The 23559-nt window shown below is 35.6% G+C and overlaps 1 protein-coding gene across 2 annotated transcripts in view; it reads left to right on the top strand.

The window, feature by feature from the left end:
* LOC127850916 (recQ-like DNA helicase BLM) overlaps positions 1 to 23559 on the top strand; it is a 199034-nt gene that overhangs the window by 40017 nt on the left and 135458 nt on the right. Inside the window, exons 20-25 of one of the 2 annotated variants that reach the window (XM_052384314.1) lie at positions 69 to 286; positions 865 to 991; positions 2932 to 3123; positions 3779 to 3921; positions 5632 to 5702; positions 6052 to 6464. In XM_052384314.1, coding sequence (XP_052240274.1) covers positions 69 to 286; positions 865 to 991; positions 2932 to 3123; positions 3779 to 3921; positions 5632 to 5702; positions 6052 to 6262 — 962 coding nt within the window. In that variant the 3' untranslated portion in view covers positions 6263 to 6464. Of the gene's footprint in view, positions 1 to 68; positions 287 to 864; positions 992 to 2931; positions 3124 to 3778; positions 3922 to 5631; positions 5703 to 6051; positions 6465 to 23559 lie in introns of those variants that run through there. The other variant, XM_052384315.1, reaches the window with a different exon arrangement.

Here is a 23559-nt window from a genome sequence, read left to right as displayed (position 1 = left end):
GTTTATTTTTTCTCATTTCAAATCCTGTCAAACTGGTTACTGTATTTTACCATATTGGATATGAATAGGCTCCAAGAACAGTAAGATTGTGGAGAATGGTCATGACCGCCATGCGATGCACGGTCGTGGTGCTGCGTACAGCAGGCAGGACGCGGACCGGCTGTTCAGGAAGCTGGTGATCGACGGCATTCTCATGGAGGAGCTCAAGATTACTGCCATGGACCACGCCGCCTGCTACATCAAACTGGGCCGGAAGGCACAAGACGTCATCAACGGGAAAATGAAGGTGTGTTTGTGCAGATTCTTGAAACGTTAAAACGAAATTTTAGGGAGTGTATGCTGGAGACACTCTCTAAGTTGGTAAAACATTATGCATAAATGTTATATTAGGTTTTGGAGAAAACATCTTCCACAACTGCCATGTTGTTGAAAGGATTCAATTGGAACTTAAAAATATGGTGAAAAAATATGGCATCACCATGACGTGTAGATGTGCATGACACTTCTTGTCAATGATCAACATATGCCTAAGGTATTTGCCCTTAAACATAGCATTCAAAGTGGTGCAGGGGTATTAGTCATGTTTTGTAGTTTCAATTTCAATTTTTCTTGCTTAAAGTGACACATTTGGGAGTATTTGGGCTTAATTAGAATCTAATTTGTGGCATAGAAAGGCTTAGATTAACTGTGTTAATGTTCTAAAGGGCATGATGCGGTCATCTTTATACCATGTGTAAGTTATGGATTTTAAACAGTACTTGACTGTCTATTTTGTACAGGATTAGATCAAATAATTACCAAAACAGTTCGGTTATAGTTACTACTCATTGGTGCCATGTGATGATTACTGAATTTCTGTCCCAGGTCGAGCTCCAAGTTCAAGAGAATCGCAAGAAGAAGGAGTTGAAGATTGGAACAGAACCAGTCAGTGAGAAGTCTCGACTCACTGAGGAATGCTACGAGGAGCTGAAGACAAGGGCTGAGGAAATTGGTAGATTTTCAATCCGTTATTTCAACCCTTTTTCACTCAGAAGCAAAGTGAAAATGGCAACAAGCTTAAAACTAGAAGAGCCTACAAGAAAATCGCAGACTGTTCTCGGTTTTTTATGCTGTTTGCTGCTCATTAGGGTTGGAAATAATGTCTTTAAAAGTTGAATCTTGTTAGAAAGGTATTAAATTTCATTTGATTTTTGTAGGGACTCAAAACGCATAGAAGTGTGTTTCAGGTGTCAAGGGTTAAGTTTTGGTATTCTCCATTTATGTGGTTTGCACATTTATAAGGAATTAAATTCTATTGTGAAATCTTGTGTTGATTATTTTTATTAGCCGGATTTTTTTCGAAAAAATCTCGGCTTATAGATTGATGTTGTCGGGCGGGCGGGCGGGGTGGCGGCGTGCTCGAAAATGTTAAAGTTCTTATTTCATGGTATAACTTTGGTATGCTTGGACCTAGAGTCTTCAAACTTGACATGAAGGTTGGCCAGGATTAACAGATGACCACTGGTCATTTCAAGGTCATTCATTTGAAGGTCAAGGTCACTGTGACCTTCAATATAAAAAATGTTAAAGTTCTTATAACTTTGGTATGCTTGGACCTAGAGTCTTGAAACTTGACATGAAGGTTGGCCATAACTAGTTAGTAACCACTGGTCATTTCAAGGTCATTCATTTGAAGGTCAAGGTCACTGTGACCTTGAATGTAAAAATGTTAAAGTTCTTATTTCATGGTATAACTTTGGTATGCTTGGACCTAGAGTCTTTAAACTTGACATGAAGGTTGGCCAGGATTAACAGATGACCACTGGTCATTTCAAGGTCATTCATTTGAAGGTGAAGGTCACTGTGACCTTCAATATAAAAATGTTAAAGTTGTTATAACTTTGGTATGCTTGGACCTAGAGTCTTGAAACTTGACATGAAGGTTGGCCAGAACTAGTAAGTAACCACTGGACATTTCAAGGTCATTCATTTGAAGGTCAAGGTCACTGTGACCTTGAATGTAAAAATGTTAAAGTTGTTATAACTTTGGTATGCTTGGACCTAGAGTCTTGAAACTTGACATGAAGGTTGGCCAGAACTAGTAAGTAACCACTGGACATTTCAAGGTCATTCATTTGAAGGTCAAGGTCACTGTGACCTTGAATGTAAAAATGTTAAAGTTCTTATTTCATGTTATAACTTTGGTATGCTTGTACCTAGAGTCTTCAAACTTGAAATAAAGATTGGCCAGTACTAGAAGATGACCACTGGTCATTTCAATGTCATTCATTTGAAGGTCAAGGTCACTGTGACCTTCAATGTTAAAATGTTAAAATTGTTATAACTTTGGTATGCTTGGACCTAGAATCTCAAACTTGACGTAAAGGTTTGCAAGCACACTTAGATGACCACTGGTCATTTCAAGGTCATTCATTTCAATGTCATTCATTTGAAGGTAAAGGTCACTGTGAACTTAAATGTTAAAATGTTAAAATTGTTGTAACTTTGGTATGCTTGGACCTAGAATCTCAAACTTTGCTCATGCCTTGAAAAGTACTTACATTTCATTTTGACCTTTGAACAATATTTCAGTAATTTAAGTATTGCATTGACAAAAACACGAAAGGTACTTTCCTGTCATTTAAATCAAAAATCCGGCTTCAATGCGGTCATCTCCGACCGCGGAACTCTTGTATTGTATTAACATGATTGGCAATCTTTGTGAAGGCTGTTAATTGGTCATGAGGAGTATAACAAGCAAAATGTTTCCTAATAAAAACTTTGAAAACACCTATCCATGGATGATTTGGATATATGTCAACTTACATGTTTGTGGCCTGTGACGGCACAGTGGCTTATAGTATTAAAATAGTTCTTAATTAAAACTTTTGTAAAACCAAACCTTGAATTGCCTTAATTTATGTAAAATTACGAGCTTGTTTGTTCCCTCAGTCCGTGGCCGTGACGGCACAGTGAACTTCTACAACATCTTCTCGTACACCCTACTGCGTGCCCTGTCTGAGAAGCTGCCTCTCAACACGGATGACCTTCTCAAGGTCGAGGGAATGACCTTCAACAAGCTGAAGCAGTACAGCGCAGAGCGCTTCCTAGACATCACCAAGAAGTACTCAGAACTGATTGCTGGTATGTGCCTTCTGTGTTAAGTCATGATGACTTATGAAATAATATTAGTCACAGTCACCCATCAATAAGACAGGTGGGTATGATGTTGTGAGTTTGGTCTGTTGACAAAACTGTTGACAAGTGTTCAATTCATCTTCATCAATCAATGAAGAAAACATTGTTAGATCTTGTGAATGTAATATATTGTCTAATTTGTATTATGCAGATGAGGTACTTTATAATTACAGATAAAAATGGATCAGATAACAACAAACTTTACAGATAATTCAAAGCCAAATACCAATATTATAACATTTTATTGCAATTTTGTTCTGACAATATTTTATTTAACTTTAAAATAGTATAGCTCCTCCATGCAGTTGACACAGAGCCTAATGTAGAATGTTTTTAAGAAAATAGTAGAAGTTAAAAAATAAATGTTTTTACAAAACAAGAACCAATTACATTATATTCATTGGCAAGTGTTCTTTTGTGATACTGTAAATGAACCATGCTGTGGGAAAACAGGCTTTAATGCATATGCAGAAAGTGTTGTCCCAGATTGGCTTGTGCACTCCTATACTAATGTTGGATGGCACTTTACCCACATGCTTTACGAGCCATGTTTATCAGAGTGAGGCTCTAATCTAAGAGTTTTAGTCTATTAATGTTGCAGCTTTGAGAGAACAAGAGAGTGCAGTGGGAGAGCCGGACGATGAATGGCTTACCACGTCTGATTACTTTGCAAACTCTAGCAGCAGTCAGACAAGAGGGGGAAGAAGGGGCAGGGGCAGAGGCAGAGGGGGTGGGGCTAAAAAGGTAACGGAAACTTAAAGGACTCCTGAATTAAAGACAACATGTGCAGGCAGAGAAATAGTTTGTACAAGACTGTTTCCAGTTGAAGATAATGTATTATGTTTGAAAGATGAAGAGTTTGATACATATTTATAGAGCATTAACAAAATGTGTTAGGTTCGAACCTTTTAAGGATATGAACCCGCCCTTTTTAGCTCATCTATTTTTTGAAAAAAATTATGAGCTATTGTCATCACCTTGGCGTCGGCGTTGGCGTCCGGTTAAGTTTTGCGTTTAGGTCCACTTTTCTCAGAAAGTATCAATGCTATTGCATTCAAACGTGGTACACTTACTTACTATCATGAGGGGACTGGGCAGGCAAAGTTAGATAACTCTGGCGTGCATTTTGACAGAATTATGTGCCCTTTTTATACTTAGAAAATTGAAAATTTTGGTTAAGTTTTGTGTTTAGGTCCATTTTATTCCTTAAGAATCAAAGCTATTGCTTTCATACTTGCTACACTTACTAACTATCATAAGGGAACTGTGTAGGCAAAGTTATGTAACTCTGACTGGCATTTGGACGGAATTATGGGCCCTTTATACTTAGAAAATTGAAAATTTGGTTAAGTTTTGTGTTTTGGTCCACTTTACCCCTAAAGTATCATAGATATTGCTTTCATGCTTGGAACACTCGCAAACTATCATAAGGGTACAGTAAAAGGACAAGTTGCATAAGTCTGGTTGTCATTTTTACGGAATTATGGCCCTTTTTTGACTTAGTAACTTTGAATATATGGTTAAATTGTGTGTTTCGATCCACTTTACTTCTAAAGTATCTCAAACTTCAAATACTTTCATGCTATCATGAGGTTAATGTACCTGGCAAGTTGAATTTTACCTTGACCTTTGAATGACCTTGACTCTCAAGGTCAAATTATTAAATTTTGCTAAAATTGCCATTACTTCTTTATTTATGATTAGAGTTAATTGATACTTTGACAAAACTACACTTACCTGACATACCACAATAGACTCCACCCAAACCATCCCCCGTGCCCCCCCCCCCCCCTCGAATCCTCTCCCCTATTTTTTTTTTTTTAAGATCATCTCACAAATGACCACCACACCCTCACACTTTACCCCCCACCCCACCCCACCCCCCCCCCCCAATTTTTTTTTTTTAAACGGTTAAAAACACAAATATTTATTTTTATTATTTTATTTTTGAAATACCGTCCAACCATCGCACCCAAGAATCCCCTCCCCACCCCCACCCCCCCCCCCACCCCCGAATTTTTATTTTTATTTTTGCATTTTTTTTTCGCATTTTTGGAAGATAATGTAATAAATGTCCACACCCCCACACTATACACCCCTCTTCACTCCACCCCTTCCTCCTTTGTGATTGAAATTGAGAGTCCCTTCACCTTTAAAAAGAAAATAGATGAGCGGTCTGCACCCGCAAGGCGGTGCTCTTGTTGTATTGTGTTATGCCCCATGAATGCAGATAACTTGAACAAATGTAATTAAAACAACAAACTTCAGTAGTTTTATTGAAAACCACCACCTGATGTTGTTAATTATGTGTAAAAAGGTACAATTTTCATGGATGATTTCTTTTAAAAGCTCAAAAGAAATACAGTAACTCGTGATCGACTGTGATTTCCATTAAGTTACACAACTGTTATTGAGTTGATATGCATCTGTATAAAATGTTCTGCACATTTTCAGCAATTTTTTGGCAAGAAGAAAGCAGGTGGTAAAGCTGGTGGAGTGAAAAAAGCAGCTGGGAGTTTCAAGAGGTAAAATGTTACATAACACAGATTTTTATTTTCTTTGGTGCGATACTTATTGTCTGAGAAAGCTTTTCATTTCTTTAATTTACTGTGCATATTGAAGAGGTCAATAATATAAGTATACAGTGTCCATTAATCTTTATTTACTGGTGATAAATTATGTTCTTCAGGTAGTTCCTAAGATCACTTAATATTTTTATAGCGTATAAATGCCATGACATTTGCATTTATACCATTACCGTCCATTTACTAGTGTATTTACTAGTATTCTACTGGTTCAGCCAAATCATTTTTGATATGTTTTATTGACAATATTGCAAATTTTACTGGTTAATTTATTTACTGTCTTTTTCAGTTCTGGTAATGGGTGGACTTCTAAAACTGCCGGTTCAAAATCCAGCAAGGGAGCTAACTTCAGCCAGTTCTCTTATAAGGGTAGCGGTCCCTCTACAGCTAGTGCAACATCAAGGCCACCCGCAAGCGGGAACAAACCGGGTATGATGCCAGTACCACAGCCTAAACGCTCCTTCCTTTCTTCTGGTTCTACGGGAACATTCTTTGGGTGAAACAGCCTGCTGGGATTCTATTCTTGGCAAAAGTGTGTTGCCATTATTGTGGTATATAATATTTATGTTGTCCTGTTTTACATGTGTACCTGATGTTTTTTTATAATTACAAAACTGTATAATGACATGCTCTTTTATTTGCATTTTTTACGTTTACCTCATTTTATTTGTAGTTTTGTTGAAATAAATTGTGTGTAGTCGATATACCCCTTGTTTTTGCTGTTATGAAACTTTTTTCTGGATGCTGTAAATGCGATATTATTATTTAAAAATGAGATCATGTTTATTTAAAATGCCGTTTTAAAAAAACAATTATGGTGCTATAAACCTCATCATCTACATTCAGTCTTGGTGACAGATGTACTGTCAAAACAAGTTGGTTGTAAACATGAAGACAGCCTATAAGCCTTGAGATTTATAACCTACAAATCTATGTCATTAATAGACCTTCTGATGAAACGAATTCTCAAAATGAAGAAGTTCTCACAATAATGTCATGTTAGGGTCCTTTTATTTAAATGTATGGGTTCATCCAAAAAGTCGAACCCAGTTTTGTTTCAAAAGTGGTTTGAACTTGTGACGGGTACAGGCAACTAACGTACTTGCACAGCACCATTGAGAAGAAACAAAACAATCGATCTTTTATGTTCTGTTTCAAATTAATTTACTAAAACAATTATAACATAGTTCGGAACGTAACTCAAAATACAAGAATTTAAACAAGGTCAAACAAATGCAAACATTATTCAACATTAAGCACTTGTTCAATGGACGCAGAAGAAATCGCATGTAAACCTGTAATGTACGCGTTCACTACAGTTTGTTATGCATGTATATCATTAACCGTTTGGCGTTATACATGTTAAACAAGACTATTGCCAAGCAATATATGTCCTCTACCGGCTCCACAATTGTCAGAAATTCCACCAATGTCAGATTTTTTTTAATTTGTTGCCATAGCAACCAGAATTTTTGGCGTAGGAACAAAATGAAATGACGTGCATAATGTCCATATTGCCATCTATCCATGTTTTAAGTTTCATGAAAAAATATTAAGAACTTTTAAAGTTATCGCAGGATCCAGAAAACCACCATTTTCAGCTGTATTCTAGTCTATTTGTTGCCATAGCAACCAGGATTTTTGACGTAGGAACAAAATGAAATGACGTGCATAATGTCCATATAGCCATATATCCATGTTTCAAGTTTCATGAAATTTTTTTAAGAACTTTTAAAGTTATCGCAGGATCCAGAAAAGTGTGACTGACTGACGGACAGAGCGCAAACCAGAAGTCCCCTCCGGTGAAACCGGTAGGGGACAATTAAGCGCCAAAAAGTATTGACTTATTACTCATGAGAACACGTAAGTTCCCACTTGAGTTTGGCTAGAGGAATTTAAAAAAAATGGTACTTGGTACACACCATTTGATACAGAAGTTACTCTGCATGCATAACCAATCGCCCCAAACAGTTAACCTATTTTATTCAAAATAGCGCTTGGATTGTGTGTGGTTTTCCAGCCCGTAACGTTTGTGATTGCCAAAAGTTTACCAGTCGTGAAATATTTAGCATGACTTTGAAATAGTGTTTACAAAAAGTCGTGTCGCGCTCGACACCATTCCTACTTGTGAGAAAAATGTAATAATCAGATGATTGTCGATGTGTCAGACCTAATGTGACAGACTTAAATAATTGTATTTATAAAAGGAACATGCCATAGGAACCTGCTGTTTCAATATCTGTTAAAGGCCTAATTGTTTGGTGAAAACATACATCACTTACATAAATATCGATGCACCGCGCAACACTGATTATAAACATCGTATTTATATTCCGTGTCACTGAGATTCGTGGCACCGCTAAATTCTGCCCATGGTTTTAAATGATGTGCTAGAACGAGCCATCGTGAGCTGAATTTATTTACGATTATCTTCCATTTATCAAAGTTACATGTCCCAGAATTGATCTTGAAAATGATGGCATTCTTTCACCGAAAAGGTTCACCGGGATCGATTGTCTTGCTTTCCAGTACGTGGAGGGCACATGTTTAAGTCTCATGTTTCAATTAATCTATTGTTGTGGTAAAATACAATAATCATTGATAATAATTATTTATTGATTTCAGATTCATAATCCGTATCAATATTAGAAGAAATATGTCCAGCTACGATTATGGAAAGGTATAAGCAAATGTTGGTGTAAAACTATCCGAAGGAAATAATAACTATCCGAAGGAAATAATAAATTTAGTTATGTATAGAGTGTACAAAGTGATGTTGCATTGGTTAAATTTACTGAAATATGAATTTGGTATTTGTGGCCAAAACCAATGATATATACCAAAGATACTCTCGACTACTTATATTAGAAACAAAGGGGTTACAATTATAATTTTTTTTGGAGACTGTCTATAGAAGCTTGTGAGTGCATATCTCCATAGATAAGACATTACAGCGCTGTCCGTTTTAACGAGATGTAAAGGGTTCGAATCATATATAGTTATATAATTTCTTTCTTGATGACCTTGTTTTTTTTTTGGTTTTTCGTTTCTGTGGAGCATTTACAAGATTGTAATGAAAGGCTGGGCGGCACTGATCATTTGGTGTCTCTATGACAGACGTCGAACTGGTACATGCCGGTTGACGGTCGCTTGGGGATGCGCTGGTATCATCTTCAGCACCGGGAGGAAAAAGTCTCCTTTTCTTTTTCTTTGGCTTGTTCAAACATAAATTTGAACGTCTCTTCCTTCTGAAAGAAAAAAAGATCAGAATAAAGCGGTGCCAAAAAATCATAAAGATGCGGTGCTTATACGGACATTGTTGAGCGGTGTTCATATTTTTTTAATGTCAGTGTTGAGTGGTGCATACTTGCTAACACGTGTAAATGTAAAAATCACAGTTATATTCAATAAAGCATGCCATAATGTGTTGTACATTGATTCTTCAACCATAAAATACCGTTTAACAAAAAAAAATCTTTCATTTAAAGGGTTTAAAATCTGCAAAAATACGATTTTTCGCGTCATAAAAGTCACTTCTTTCACGACATGCTCAAACTGTTTTCACTATTTTGAAGTTAAAAGCGACTCAGTTTTGATGCGGCAAACGGCAATTAGATGTAAAATATATACTTCGTTCGATGGAATATCATTTTATTACCAACTTACCTTCTTTTTTCATTGATTTCTGGACTCGCCAAAAAAGTTTGCGGCCATTTTTTTGACAGAAGGATACGGAGCTTTTGTCAGAAGTATAAAATTTCGACGGTGAGCGGAATAGTTGTGGTAATTGCCCTATCACCGTGGTCTGTGTCAATCCGGATTTTGGGGGTGGACGATTTCCGGTACGTTACAGCTTGGGTGATTTTGATGGAAGAGCAATGGTTCACAACCACACGTTGTATTCAAATCCAAGCAAACAATATATTTTCGATCAGTTTGTGCTAAGAGAAAAAATATGTTGAAGAAAGTCAACACTTTTCGCATAGATCTAGATCCACTTCATGTGCACGTGCAGCTCGATGAAACCAGAAGTGTCAGAGCGTCATGGATACACGATATAAATGCAACTACATGTATCTGTACGTGATCGAAAACAAAAACAGATGATATTTAAGATGATATCTGTGTCCGTTTTCAGAAATTAACATTACAGGTACAATTATACGTATTGCGTTTACGCCGTTATAAGTGAGATTGGTTGTAACAAAAATGTATAAATTATGGAAGGGAATTATATGCATGCTGTTAAATGACATTCTTATTTTAATAAAGAACACGCATGCTGTTAAATGACATTCTTATTTTAATAAAGAACATGCATGCTGTTAAATGACATTCTTATTTTAATAAAGAACATGCATGCTGTTAAATGACATTCTTATTTTAATAAAGAACATGCATGCTGTTAAATGACATTCTTATTTTAATAAAGAACATGCATGCTGTTAAATGACATTCTTATTTTAACTACTGGCTTATGCTTTCTAATACATGGCAGTTGCATTTTGCCTCGTTATATTTGCTGTGCGAACATTCCATCCTGTCTACCGCATATTGATAAGTTTATAATCATTGCATATATATAGGATCTGGCACGAGTTGTCATATCATACCATATTTTATTAAACGAGTTCAGGAATTATGTTAGTGAGTGAGCCTTCGGCGAGTGTCAGATCTTTTTTATCACATGCTTTTAAATGAGCAAATTAAATAAATATTTACGCAAACATAATGATAAATTTTGCATATTGTTTACATTTCCTGGCGTCATTTGGAATGCCTCGGCTTTTACAAAGCAAAATAACAAAAAATGCGATTGGTCAATAAACGAAAACTAAGCCAATGAAAACGCTAAAAATGTTGTATTACACATGTGTAATATAAAAAAATATGTAATGGTTGTATTACATTGGAAACAGGGTATAGCATGTGATTAATATATTTACTTCGTGTGTGTTATTGATAACTGCAGTTAAACTTTCGGAATTTGTATTGATGCTTATTCGAACGGCGTTCTTTGTTTTACTATATGCACTTGGCTATGTTGCTACTGAATTTAACTAGCTGTTCATATCTTTGCTGATCTATAGTATTTCTTAAGTCGATTGCTATCGCGTCTCTGATTAAGAATTAGTCATCGGTTCTGCATACCCCGCCATTATAAATATTTCACGTTGCAAAAAGGGAACCGGTATTAAACAACCCAAATTCTAGCATTCTATACATAGATGGTGATGTCACTACGTTATTGTCAGTAAGACCGGTGTGTACCATTCGATACATAGATGGTGACGTCACTACGTTATTGTCACATCTATACTAAGACGCATCACATTCCCCTGGTTTGGGGAATTATGCTTCCGCCAAAGTAGTTCTGCGTAGGAATGAAAATGTTTATAATGAACGAAAAATCGTTTTTAATAGTGTGTTTAAAACGGAATGTTGTTTAAAGAAATTTTATTTAATTATGTTTAAATGTGAATTTGAATCTCTATTAAGACTGATAGCGATTATCAGAAGCACGATTACCTGACCTACTTTCGCTTTCATTTTTCACTCGTAAAAGAAGTGCTACCCACAATTCATTTCGCGTTAGTACACAGTTCAGTAAGACCGGTGTGAACACAATGCGATGTCTACACAATGAAATTTTAGCGCAAATTACTGATGCGGGAGATCACTCTAATAAGACCTCCGATATCAACCGTGATACAACGACTATCTCCGGAATCCCCCGAAGATATGCGGTGAAAGAGTAAAACATTTTCCCGTCTACATCGTGTCTATTGTTTTGACGGAAATGATTAAAATCCCCCACTTAACACCTTATCTTTGTTGAATTTGATACAAATGCTGTCGAGGTAATATCTACGTTTTATGATAAAGGCGAGTAAATTGTTATTGTTTACATTCGGGATTTTCCGCGCATGCGCAGTGACTGGTTGGCAAAAACACTGGTTACAGTAATGTAAAAAATGTATAAAGGACTGTTTAGTCAATAAAACGATAAAATAATCCGAAATAAACATCAAATCTCTTAAATAATAGCGCAAATAAATCATATTTAGTAATAATAAATTTTTATTTTATGCTTTCCGGTGGTTTATAGAGAAATATCAGTGAAATAAAACTGGTATTTCACTGTTTTAAACAGTGACAAATAACAGTGAAAAATATCGATATTTTTCACTTTTTTACTGTGAAATGACGTCATTTTTTCGACAAGATGACGTCATAAATTCAGCGAAATTATCTAGTTAAACTCTTTTACAATGTAAATTAACGGTGAATAAAGCAATAAAATCAAAAGAAAACTCGCGCCACTCGTGAAAGTATTATTTTATATATGTCAGTCCTCTAAGCTTGGGGACTCCAAATACACCATCATGATGTCAGAGAGATTATTCTCCCCTAGCCTCGACCTCCAATCATTTTTTACAATTTTCCTCCTGAAAGAGATTAATATATTAATAATTTTATTATCTAGTATTTTATGCTTTCCGGTGGTTTATAGAGAAATATCAGTGAAATAAAACTGGTATTCCACTGTTTTAAACAGTGAAAAATAACAGTGAAAAATATCGATATTTGTCACTGTTTTGCTGTGAAATGATATCATTTTCTCGACGAAATGACGTCATAAATCCATCGAAATTATCCACTTAAACTCATTTACAATGTAGATAAACGGTGAAAAAAGCATAAAATAAAAAGAAAATTTGTTGGATTCGATGGAATATCGATTCTATTTCACTCGTGATCATAGAAAATATATATTTTCACTCGTGGCGAAAATACTGGTTTTATGAATACTCATATATATATATATATATAGTTAGATATATATATATATATAGATATATATATATAGATATATATAGATATTATATAATAGATATATATAGATAGATATAGATATATATAGAGATTATAGTTATAGTTATCTATAGTTATATATATAGTTATAGATCTCTAGAGAGAGTTAGAGTTTATTGAGATTATATATATATAGAGAGATATCTATAGATCTCTATTAGAGATATCTATAGTTTATCTATAGTTCTCTAGAGTAGATCTCTCTCTCTATCTCTATAGAGTCTCTCTATTCTCTCTCTCTCTCGATCTCTCTCTCTCTCTCTATCTCTCTCTCTCTCTCTCTCTCTCTCTCTCTATCTCTATCTATATATATCTCTCTCTCTATCTAGTTATATATCTAGTTCTAGTTATATATAGTATATCTAGTTATATATATCGTTCTATATAGTTTATCTATATATATATATATATATCTATCTCGTTATATTTATATATATATATCTATATATCTATCTCTATATCTATATAGTTCTGTAAGTAAAATGTAATAATCCAGATTGTGAATATTATATAATAAAAGTAAAAACACGTGTCTGGGATTTTAAATATATATTGATTTAGCCAACGCGTTTCGCATAGCTCATCAGGGTATAATACAATATATTACAACGTCAAAATGTCATGGAGATAACGTCATATCAATTATGACGTCATAACGTCAATAAATATTAAATGAAATTTAATTTGGGTTTAAATACATGTATAAAATGTTGTTCTTTTGCTAACCTAGCTGAAATATTGTTCGAAAATAGCTTATAAAATGGAAATATTTTAAATTTTGGTTCATTATGTGAACATTCATCTAAATGTTTACTTAAAGGCATCTGTCTTGTTGAGGGGTCTCGCATTTGTTGTTCATGGACAGATCGCCTATTTCTAAGTTTATCGCCAGTTTGGCCTATATAATATTGTTTGCATCCATTGCATACTAATACATACGGTTTATAAAAGAAGGCATGAAAATAATACTTGAAAATAATAACTTCAATTTTGATGATAAGTACTACAACCAATCTAAAGGGACTGCAATGGGTACTAAATTCGCGCCAACATACGCTACATTGGTAGTGGGATTTTTAGAACAAAAACTATATGCAAGAATTGGATCAATTTATAATGATGAATTTCTTTCTTTTATAAAAACATTTTGGAAAAGATTTCTAGACGATTGCTTTATTTTCTGGACACAATTTCCCCATGAACTTCAAAACTTTTATACTATTTTAAACAACTTACATTCGGATATCAAGTTTACAATGCAAACAAGCACACTCGAGTTACCATTTCTTGATATATTGATTATAAAAAACAATACTGAAATTAATACTGATATATATTACAAAGAAATTGATTCTAAACAATATCTTAACTTTACCTCGTGTCATAATAAACACACAAAGATAAATATTCCTTTCACTTTAGCGAAACGGATCTGCACCATAGTTTCGAATGATAAACTTAAACTAAAACGTTTAAATGAACTTAAGCATTCCCTTATTCAAAGAAAATATCCACAATCTATTATAAATACAGGTATTAATTAAGCACTTTCCATCCCTAAACATGAATTACTTTCAAAATCAACACAAACAAACAAGAGTAATATAATTCCATTTATTTCAACACAAAATCCAAAAAATAAAGAACTGTTTGGCGTATTAAAAAACAACATTGACATTTTACAAACAGACCCGGTTATGAATAAAATAATTTCAAATCAGAAGATAATAAAATGTAAGCGACAGCCACCTAATTTAAAACGTCTGTTAACCAAATCTTACATTTCATCTCAAGAACCAAGAGTATCCAAATGTAATGACCCTAGATGCGCCCTGTGTGGTTATATTATTGAAGGGAATTCTTTTGATTTTAATGGCAAAATGTTAAAAATAAAAACTAATATGTCATGTGATATACAAAATGTGATTTATGTATTAGTATGCAATGGATGCAAACAATATTATATAGGCCAAACTGGCGATAAACTTAGAAATAGGTGATCTGTCCATGAACAACAAATGCGAGACCCCTCAACAAGACAGATGCCTTTAAGTAAACATTTAGATGAATGTTCACATAATGAACCAAAATTTAAAATATTTCCATTTTTATCCCCACGCTTTTTGAAAAAAAGGTGGGGATATTGTGGTTATCTCCGCCGTCCGTCCGTCCGTCCGTCCGTCCGTCCGTCTGTCTGTCTGTCTGTCTGTCTGTCTGTCCGTCCGTCCTGGCCACTATCTCCTCCTACACTAAAAGCACTAGAACCTTGAAACTTACACACATGGTAGCTATGAGCATATGTGCGACCCTGCACTATTTGGAATTTTGATCTGACCCCTGGGTCAAAAGTTATAGCGGTTGGGGTGGGGCCGCGTCAGAAATTATCACTCATTTTTTTAGGTCATTTTACATTTACTTCATTATTTCTACACCGATTCACTTCAAATTGATACTGGACCTCTCTTATGACAATACGGTCAATCTCAACCATGCATGGCCCCATTCCCAACCCTGGGGCGCCCCGCCCACATAGGCCACACCCACCAAAAATTTCCATTTACTTTAATTTTTTCATTTCTACACGGATTCACTTCAAATTGATACTGAACTTTTGTTATGACATTAGGGTCAATCTCAACTATGCATGGCCCCAATCCCAACCCTGGGGCGCCCGCCCACATAGGCCACACCCACCAAAAAATTCCATTTACTATAATTTTTTCATATCTACACGGATTCACTTCAAATTGATACTGAACTTCTCTTATGACATTAGGGTCAATCTTAACTATGCATGGCCCCATAACCAACCCTGGGGCCCCGCCCACATAGACCACACCCACCCAAAATTGCCTTTACTATAATTTCTTCATTTCTACACCGATTCACTTCAAATTGATATTGAACTTCTCTTATGACAATACAGTCAATCTCAACTATGCATGGCCCCATTACCAACCCTGGGGCCCCGCCCACATAGACCACACTCGCCCAAAATTGCCTTTTACTATAATTTCTTCATTTCTACACCGATTCGCTTCAAATTGATACTGAACTTCTCTTATGACAATACGGTCAATCTCAACTATGCATGGCACAATTACCAACCCTGGGGCGCCCTGCCCACATATGTCACACCCACCCAAAATTGCCTTTTACTATAACTTCTTCATTTCTACACCAATTCACTTCTAATTGATGATGAACTTCTCTTATGACCATACGGTCAATCTCAGCTATGCATGGCCCCATTACCAACCCTGGGGCACACCTAGGTCAAACATTCGGCGTGGGGATACGCGTCGGCCTCTGCCGCGCCATTTCTAGTATAAGCTATTTTCGAACAATATTTCAGCTAGGTTAGCAAAAGAACAACATTTTATACATGTATTTAAACCCAAATTAAATTTCATTTAATATTTATTGACTTTATGACGTCATAATTGATATGACGTTATCTCCATGACATTTTGACGTTGTAATATATTGTATTATACCCTGATGAGCTATGCGAAACGCGTTGGCTAAATCAATATATATTTTAAATCCCAGACACGTGTTTTTACTTTTATTATATATATATATATGGTGTTTTTTGTTAATGACCTTGAGAAACCCCTTTCAGCATCAACACTGCTGGATGGTATGGTCAATGGAAAATCCTTGATTACTTTCCCACTTAAAGAAAACATAAAAAGTTTTATTAATAACCATTTTCTCAAATGATAAATCAACCATACATGGTTAATAAGAAAGCACAATGCTTACAAAACATGCCCTACCTGTTGTACAACTTATTCTTTAGTCTGATCCACTTGGCCATAACCTTATCAGTCACTGATCCAGCTTCTTCAAGTGCTGGACTGGCAAGAGAAAAAAGCCCCTCAACACATTCTTCTCCATAAGCTGGCACAAACAAATACAGTTAAATTCAAGTCTAGTAAACTAGAGATCTTTATTTAACCATAGTTAAACATGTAATTAACATCCTTTACTAGTTTATGTGTTGATATGAAAACATTCTGAGAACTAAATAAGTTAAGAACACTTGAAAAGTAAAAAAAATTTCTGACCTCACAATATTATTGCATTTTTTAATGTCTGGCACATTTTTAAGAATTAAAACAAAAAGATCAGTGGAAATATATAAATAAGTTACGAATGTGTCTTATCTGAAGGTTTCAAGCAAGTCATATCATTCAGCATTCAAATGATAATATCTTCAAACAAAAAGCTGAAAAAAGAGGTATATGTTAATGTCCTTGTTGTGGTTATGTTTTTTTTTTATATGAAACTACCTTCATCAATTTTGGGCCATTATTTCAACTTAAGAATTGAACTGCCTCGAAACAGTTTTAGGTCCCCATCAAATCGTGCATCTATCGCATCCACAATGGTTTTAAGTACTGCCTCTCTCGCAGACCCAAATGGTACCAAATCGCTCTCACTAACCTTTTGTAGGCTAGGTCAATCTCTGTTGGAAAGGCATTGGTTAATCACATGCAGAGAAGCACAAGAAAGCATAGATGTTAAGGTCAATCTATTGATTACAAAAATCTACTTGTCTCATTGTTGTCTACAACTGCATTTTATAACAATGAAATATTACAGCTGGACATCATGTTTGAAAAAAAAATCACACCCAAGCATTGTTTAAAATATATTTTTATATAAATTTGGTTATGAAGAAAACAGTGGTAAAAATAGTTTAACTACTATGGCTGACAATGAATGCATTCTTCTTTTGTCACAAAAAATGCGCTGTGTAGACAACAAAGAAATGCTAATAAAGGGTTAAAGACTCAAACTAGCTGAATAAAGCAAGCTGGTTATAGTCGTATATATTAGTATTCCCATCACCATACATGTATGTTTATAATTTCTACAAATTTGCTTTTGATATTAGATCTTGCACATGAAATCAGTGTTAGTAGGAGACACATAGAATACAAACACAGTCACAATGTATATGCAGCATTTTACCAACCTTGTCATATAGCTGGCGATAATTTGTTTTGCGCTCTGTAACTCAAACCACACATCAGAGACAGTACACTTGTTTGCCTGTATAACCAAGGACACGTCAGATAGGCAGTTTTCTATGTCCAGAAGAAAATGGAGCCACATAACCAGACGTTTGTCTTTTAGTGCCTTCAAAAAGTTTCTAGTCTTAGCACTTTGGACCATTTTCTCTGTACCCGGGCCTTGTAGCTGCAAGAAAGAATTAATGCAAGTGAATTACTTATTAATGGATGTCAAATCAATACCTTGATAGATATACCTGTAAAAAAGTGCTATGATAATCAGGGGAATCTAAGATTTAAAAATATCTTGAAATGAACCGTCAAAGAGGTAATTACTTGTCCCAGATGCTGAACAATCGCTTTGTAACCCTTTAAGAGGTGTTCCACCGCCTTCTTTGTGTGTTGTAGCAACCTTGTGCCACCCACTCTTGTTGGCACAATAGGTGGTTCTCCAAGGCTCTTAAAAGAACTCTTCAAGTTAGCTCTGTTCAGTGGACTGTCCCTTGTATACAATAAACCAAGAGAATGTATAATTTATGTCTGATGGCGTGAAGAAAGACTGTACTAAGTACTATTTTTTCAAATGTGACTTGGTCATGTCTGGCTCCAAGCTATTTATGTATAGACTATTTATACTTATACTATTTTACATTATTATATAAAGTGTATAGATGAAACTATAACTTACTTGTAGAAAAAGGTACAGATTTAGCAGCAACAATTCACACTTTTGAATGATGGGGTGGTTCTTTGTAACATCTCTGTATGCAAGCTCCAATCTGCACAGAATAGTATTAAAATTAAATCACTATATAAAATCAGATTTTATCATTTAAATCATAAGAATCATATTGGGTTATGTGTATGTCATAATACCCAATGCTTAAAGATACTTTACCTGTGCGCTGAGCAGTGAACCGCAAATATGGGTCGTCCTGTAAATTCTCTCAATCGTTGAAAAACTCCTGATGTTTTTCCCTAACATTACGGATGCACCATCAGTGCCTTCGATATCATTTTTAACCTGGTTTTGCGAAGGAAAAAACAGGTTATTAGATTGGCGAATGTCGGCGGGCTGTCGGGCGGGCGGGCTGGCGGGCGGGTGGGCGTTCGGTAAAAAATTGTCCGGGTAATAACTATTTCGTCCATTGTGAGATTTTAAAATCATTTGGCACATTTGTTCACCATCATTGGACGGTGTGTCGCGCGAAAGAATTACGTCGATATCTCCAAGGTCATGGTCATACTTTGAGTTCAAAGGACAAAAATGGCCATAAATGAGCTTGTCCGAGCCATAACTATGTCGTTCATTGTGGGATTTTAAAATCATTTGGCACATTTGTTCACCATCATTGGACGGTGTGTCGCGCGAAAGAATTACGTCGATATCTCCAAGGTCATGGTCATACTTTGAGTTCAAAGGACAAAAATGGCCATAAATGAGCTTGTCCGAGCCATAACTATGTCGTTCATTGTGGGATTTTAAAATCATTTGGCACATTTGTTCACCATCATTGAACGGTGTGTCGCGCGAAAGAATTACGTCAATATCTCCAAGGTCAAGGTCACACTTTGAGTTCAAAGGTAAAAAATGGCCATAAATGAGCTTGTCCGGGCCATAACTATGTTGTTCATTGTGAGATTTTAAAATCATTTGGCACATTTGTTTACCATCATTGAACGGTGTGTCGCGCGGAAGAATTACGTCAATATCTCCAAGGTCAAGGTCACACTTTAAGTTCAAAGGTAAAAAATGGTCATAAATGAGCTTGTCCGGGCCATAACTATGTTGTTCATTGTGAGATTTTAAAATCATTTGAAACAATTGTTCACCATCATTGGACGGTGTGTCATGCGAAAGGATAACGTCGATATCTCCAAGGTCAAGGTCAAACTTTGAGTTCAAAGGACAAAAATGGCCATAAATGATATTGTCCGGGTAATAACTATGTTGTTCATTGTGAGATTTAAAAATCATTTGGCACATTTGTTCACCATCATTGGACGGTGTGTCGCGCGAAAGAATTACGTCGATATCTCCAAGGTCAAGGTCACACTTTGAGTTCAAAGGACAAAAATGACCATAAATGAGCTTGTCCGGGCCATTACTATGTTGTATATTGAGAGATTTTAAAATCATTTGGCACATTTGTTCACCATCATTGAACGGTGTGTCGCGCGAAAGAATTACGTCAATATCTCCAACGTCAAGGTCACACTTTGAGTTCAAAGGAAAAAAATGGCCATAAATGAGCTTGTCCGGGCCATAACTATGTCGTTCATTGTGAGATGTTAAAATCATTTGTCACATTTGTTCACTATCATTGGACGGTGTGCAAAAGAATTACGTCGATATCTCCAAGGTCAAGGTTACACTTGGAGTTCAAAAGTAAAAGAATGGCCATAAATGAGTTTGTCCGGGCCATAGCAATGTCATTCATTGTGAGATTTTAAAATGACTAGTTTTGTTCACAGTCATTGGACGGCGTGTCATGCGAAAGAATTCAAGAGTTCAAAGTGGCCATAAATGATAATGGCATAATAATTCTTAAAAATCGCCATAAATTGGTTTCTCTTGTTTTGTGAAGACGGCATGCAAAATATTCTGTGTTAATGCAGCATGTGGGGGTATACGTCACATCTGTGACAAAGCTCTAGTTATAAATATATATTTTTTTGGTAATTAGCTCGGCTCTTTTCGGAGAAAACCCGAGGTATTGTCATAGCCAGCTCGTCGTCCGCCGTCCGTGCTAAAACTTTGATATTTTTTCAAGGTTTTTAACATTGGCTCTAAAATCAAAGTGCTTCTACCTACATCTTTGAAACTTGACATGTAGCTGCACCTCGATGAGTTCTACACGCCACACCCATTTTTGGGTCTCTAGGTCAAAGGTCAAGGTCACTGTGACCTCTAAAAAAACTAAAAAATAAATTCTGACAAGCTTTCGCAGCCGAGCGTGGCACCCGTTATGCGGTGCACTTGTGTGACCATGTTGTCCCTTGTGTCTTCCATCTATCGCCAAACCGGTTATCAAGCATCTCTGTGAGAGCAATAGTGATGTTGCTGCCATCTGCTTTGGCTACATTTTTAATCCCAAGGAAGTGAGTGTTTATCTGTAGAAGACAAAATGCAGACTTAGCATATCAGTACTCTGATATTGGCAATACATTTTTTATTTTGTAAGAACAAAGTTTTTTGTAATGAACTCCAATTACTGAAAGCTTAAATGATAAAAAAATATTAAAAAAAGAAATCTTTGGACAGAATTACATTTATGTAAAAGGGCCTAAATTTCAAGACTGGACATTGAAAAATAAGTCGTGCTGATAAAGCACCAGCCACATAATGTCTCATTGTGTAATGAATTAATATTATTTGTTAAGTGTCAGATTGTAAGGATTGTATAACTGTTGCTAATTACTCAATTTTCCTTGAAATGCACAACGAGCATGTATACACAATCTCTGCCTCTTGACTGGAACAGTCAGTAGAGCCGTCTTGAATTAGACTGATGAAACGGGCATGATTAAAACTTGTCACATCCTGTTTCAGACGACAGTCCTCTGCAATAGCTGACACAAATTGTTGACAGGCCTTATCTGTCAAATAAGTTTTCCCAACATCGTACGCCTTAGCTGCCACTAGTATAAAAAAGCCCATATCAGAGTATGGCCGTCCTAGCTTTGCAACATAGTGCGCATTTCTAAACAGATGGCATAACTTATGGTGGGCAACCTTGGTCATTTGCAGTAGGCCTAACGACCGGCCATTTGAGACTCTTCAAGTAATTTATATTTTTTGCATCTTCCTTTTTACAATTGTCAATATGACCAATGGATGTGCAGTGCTTTTTATTGCTTCTAGTCTCAGATTATTGCAGCCACTGACAAAACTGCCACTTTTTTCATACATGCAGCACACTGAACAAGTCATGGTCTGTTTTCGTCATTGTAATCTAACCATTTATGTTCGGTCTTCCAGGACGTTTAAAAAGCTTGTTCTCGCTTACTTTCGTAAGCCTTTCTTTTCTCAGACATATTGGCGCTGTCGCTTACCTGTTTCTGGAGGCGAATAGCCCACCAAAAAATGATCCATATTTGTTGTTAATGTAAACAATCGTTGACGTAACCTTGAGTAGATCTTACGGCCCTAATATATTTTGTAAGCACAGTATCGCGAGTTCGTAGTCTTCCGAGAATTTCGGCGAAAGATAGTTAACTGTAGCGGAAATATCCGAGAGAAAAAACGGCAATGATCGGGTTGATTCGGTGTTCAAGAAGTTCCCCTATTACTTCACGCACACTACACGCACAAAGTGCGACAGGGAACAGGGCCGTACGCAGGAACTTTTTACGGGGGGGGGGGGGGGGGAAGGGACCCAACCGGGAAGGGTGCGGCGGGGGGGGGGGTGTAGTCTCCCCTTCCTATTTTTTTTTAATTTAGCACTTTTCAATGTAAATTTTAATGCTTAAAAAACTTATTTTGTAATATAAATTTATGGAATATAACAAGTAAACCAGCAAACTTTGAAAATCGAAAACCTTTATCATAAATAATGACTGACATATAACCATATTAGTATTTTTTCTTTGAATTAAAACCCCCTCTAAAGTTTCAAAGTAAGTTCTTAATAAAATGTTCATAATCTATTACACATTTTTACTTTCACCATCATCAACACAGATAATCCATCAAAATCTACCGATTACGTCTAAACGCCTAACGTCGTTTTCCTATAGCAAATTGATTTCAACTTAAACTTCAGTTTTTCTCGTTAAATCTTTGCTGATGCATAAAATTATCATTAATTAGACATAAATGTGAGCGATTACCTCTTAAATGTGTAAAAATTGTGCTTTTAAACCACTTTTGTACATTTTAAAAATAAACATACACAACACACGAAGTGTGTTTGTCGTTTATAGAATTACATTGAATTATCTTGAACGAACTTATTTTTTGAATAGGTTACACATAGCCAATTGTTGTTGTACAACAACCACATCACTTTTTAATTTTAGCTTTCTGTACTCTTTAATTAAATGAAAACTATATGTGTGTGTTAAAACTACCAGTTGTATGCATCATTTATTGTTGCGCAACGTTATGAAATGTACTATTTAATAAAAATGTGTTTGACAGCAAACACGGAATAATACTTAAAGGGATCTTTTCACGTTTTGGTAAATTGACAAATTGAAAAAAAGTGTTTCAGATTCGCAAATTTTCGTTTTAGTTGTGATTTTTGTGAGGAAACAGTAATACTGGACATTTACCATGGTCTAATATAGCCATTTTATGCATCTTTTGGCGATTTAAAAACCTGAAAATTATAAAGCGTTGCAACGCGAAACGATTGAATAATATGGAGAATTCTGTTTTTGTCGTTTAATTTTGTGAAACTACGAAGATTGCATATATATAGTTTAAAATAGGTCGCTTATACATACTTGGCACGATGGCCGAGCGGTCTAATTGGTTTTTACTCCAGGACTCCGGGGGTCACTGGTTCGAGCCCTGATGCGGGCTACTTTTTTTCTCTTTTTTTAAATTTTATTCTTGATTGTTTACTGGAGCTTTTTAGATCCAATGTTTATATTTATCAATATAAAGCATTTAATAACAACTTCAAAACACGCCAAAAATCTGTGTAAAGGCCCCTTTAATAAAACATTTTTTTAAAGAACATATGGTAGGTGTTTATTTCGATCTAATACGCCATATGAGGCCCACGAGAACAACATATTTTCATAAGAAATCAACAAAAAGAAAACAAAAATGCAGAAATACGCACCAGCCCTATGCTCACACGCACACACTCACAAGTAAACAAAACATACATAAACGTACATGAACAAAATTTAAATCATGAATAAAGGTGGAGAAGCTCATTATG

This window comes from Dreissena polymorpha, chromosome 11, assembly GCF_020536995.1.
Source record: "Dreissena polymorpha isolate Duluth1 chromosome 11, UMN_Dpol_1.0, whole genome shotgun sequence".
NCBI classification, from domain to species: Eukaryota; Metazoa; Mollusca; class Bivalvia; order Myida; family Dreissenidae; genus Dreissena; species Dreissena polymorpha.
Note: the sequence above shows the minus strand (reverse complement) of the source record. Positions and strands in the feature narration are given on the sequence as shown.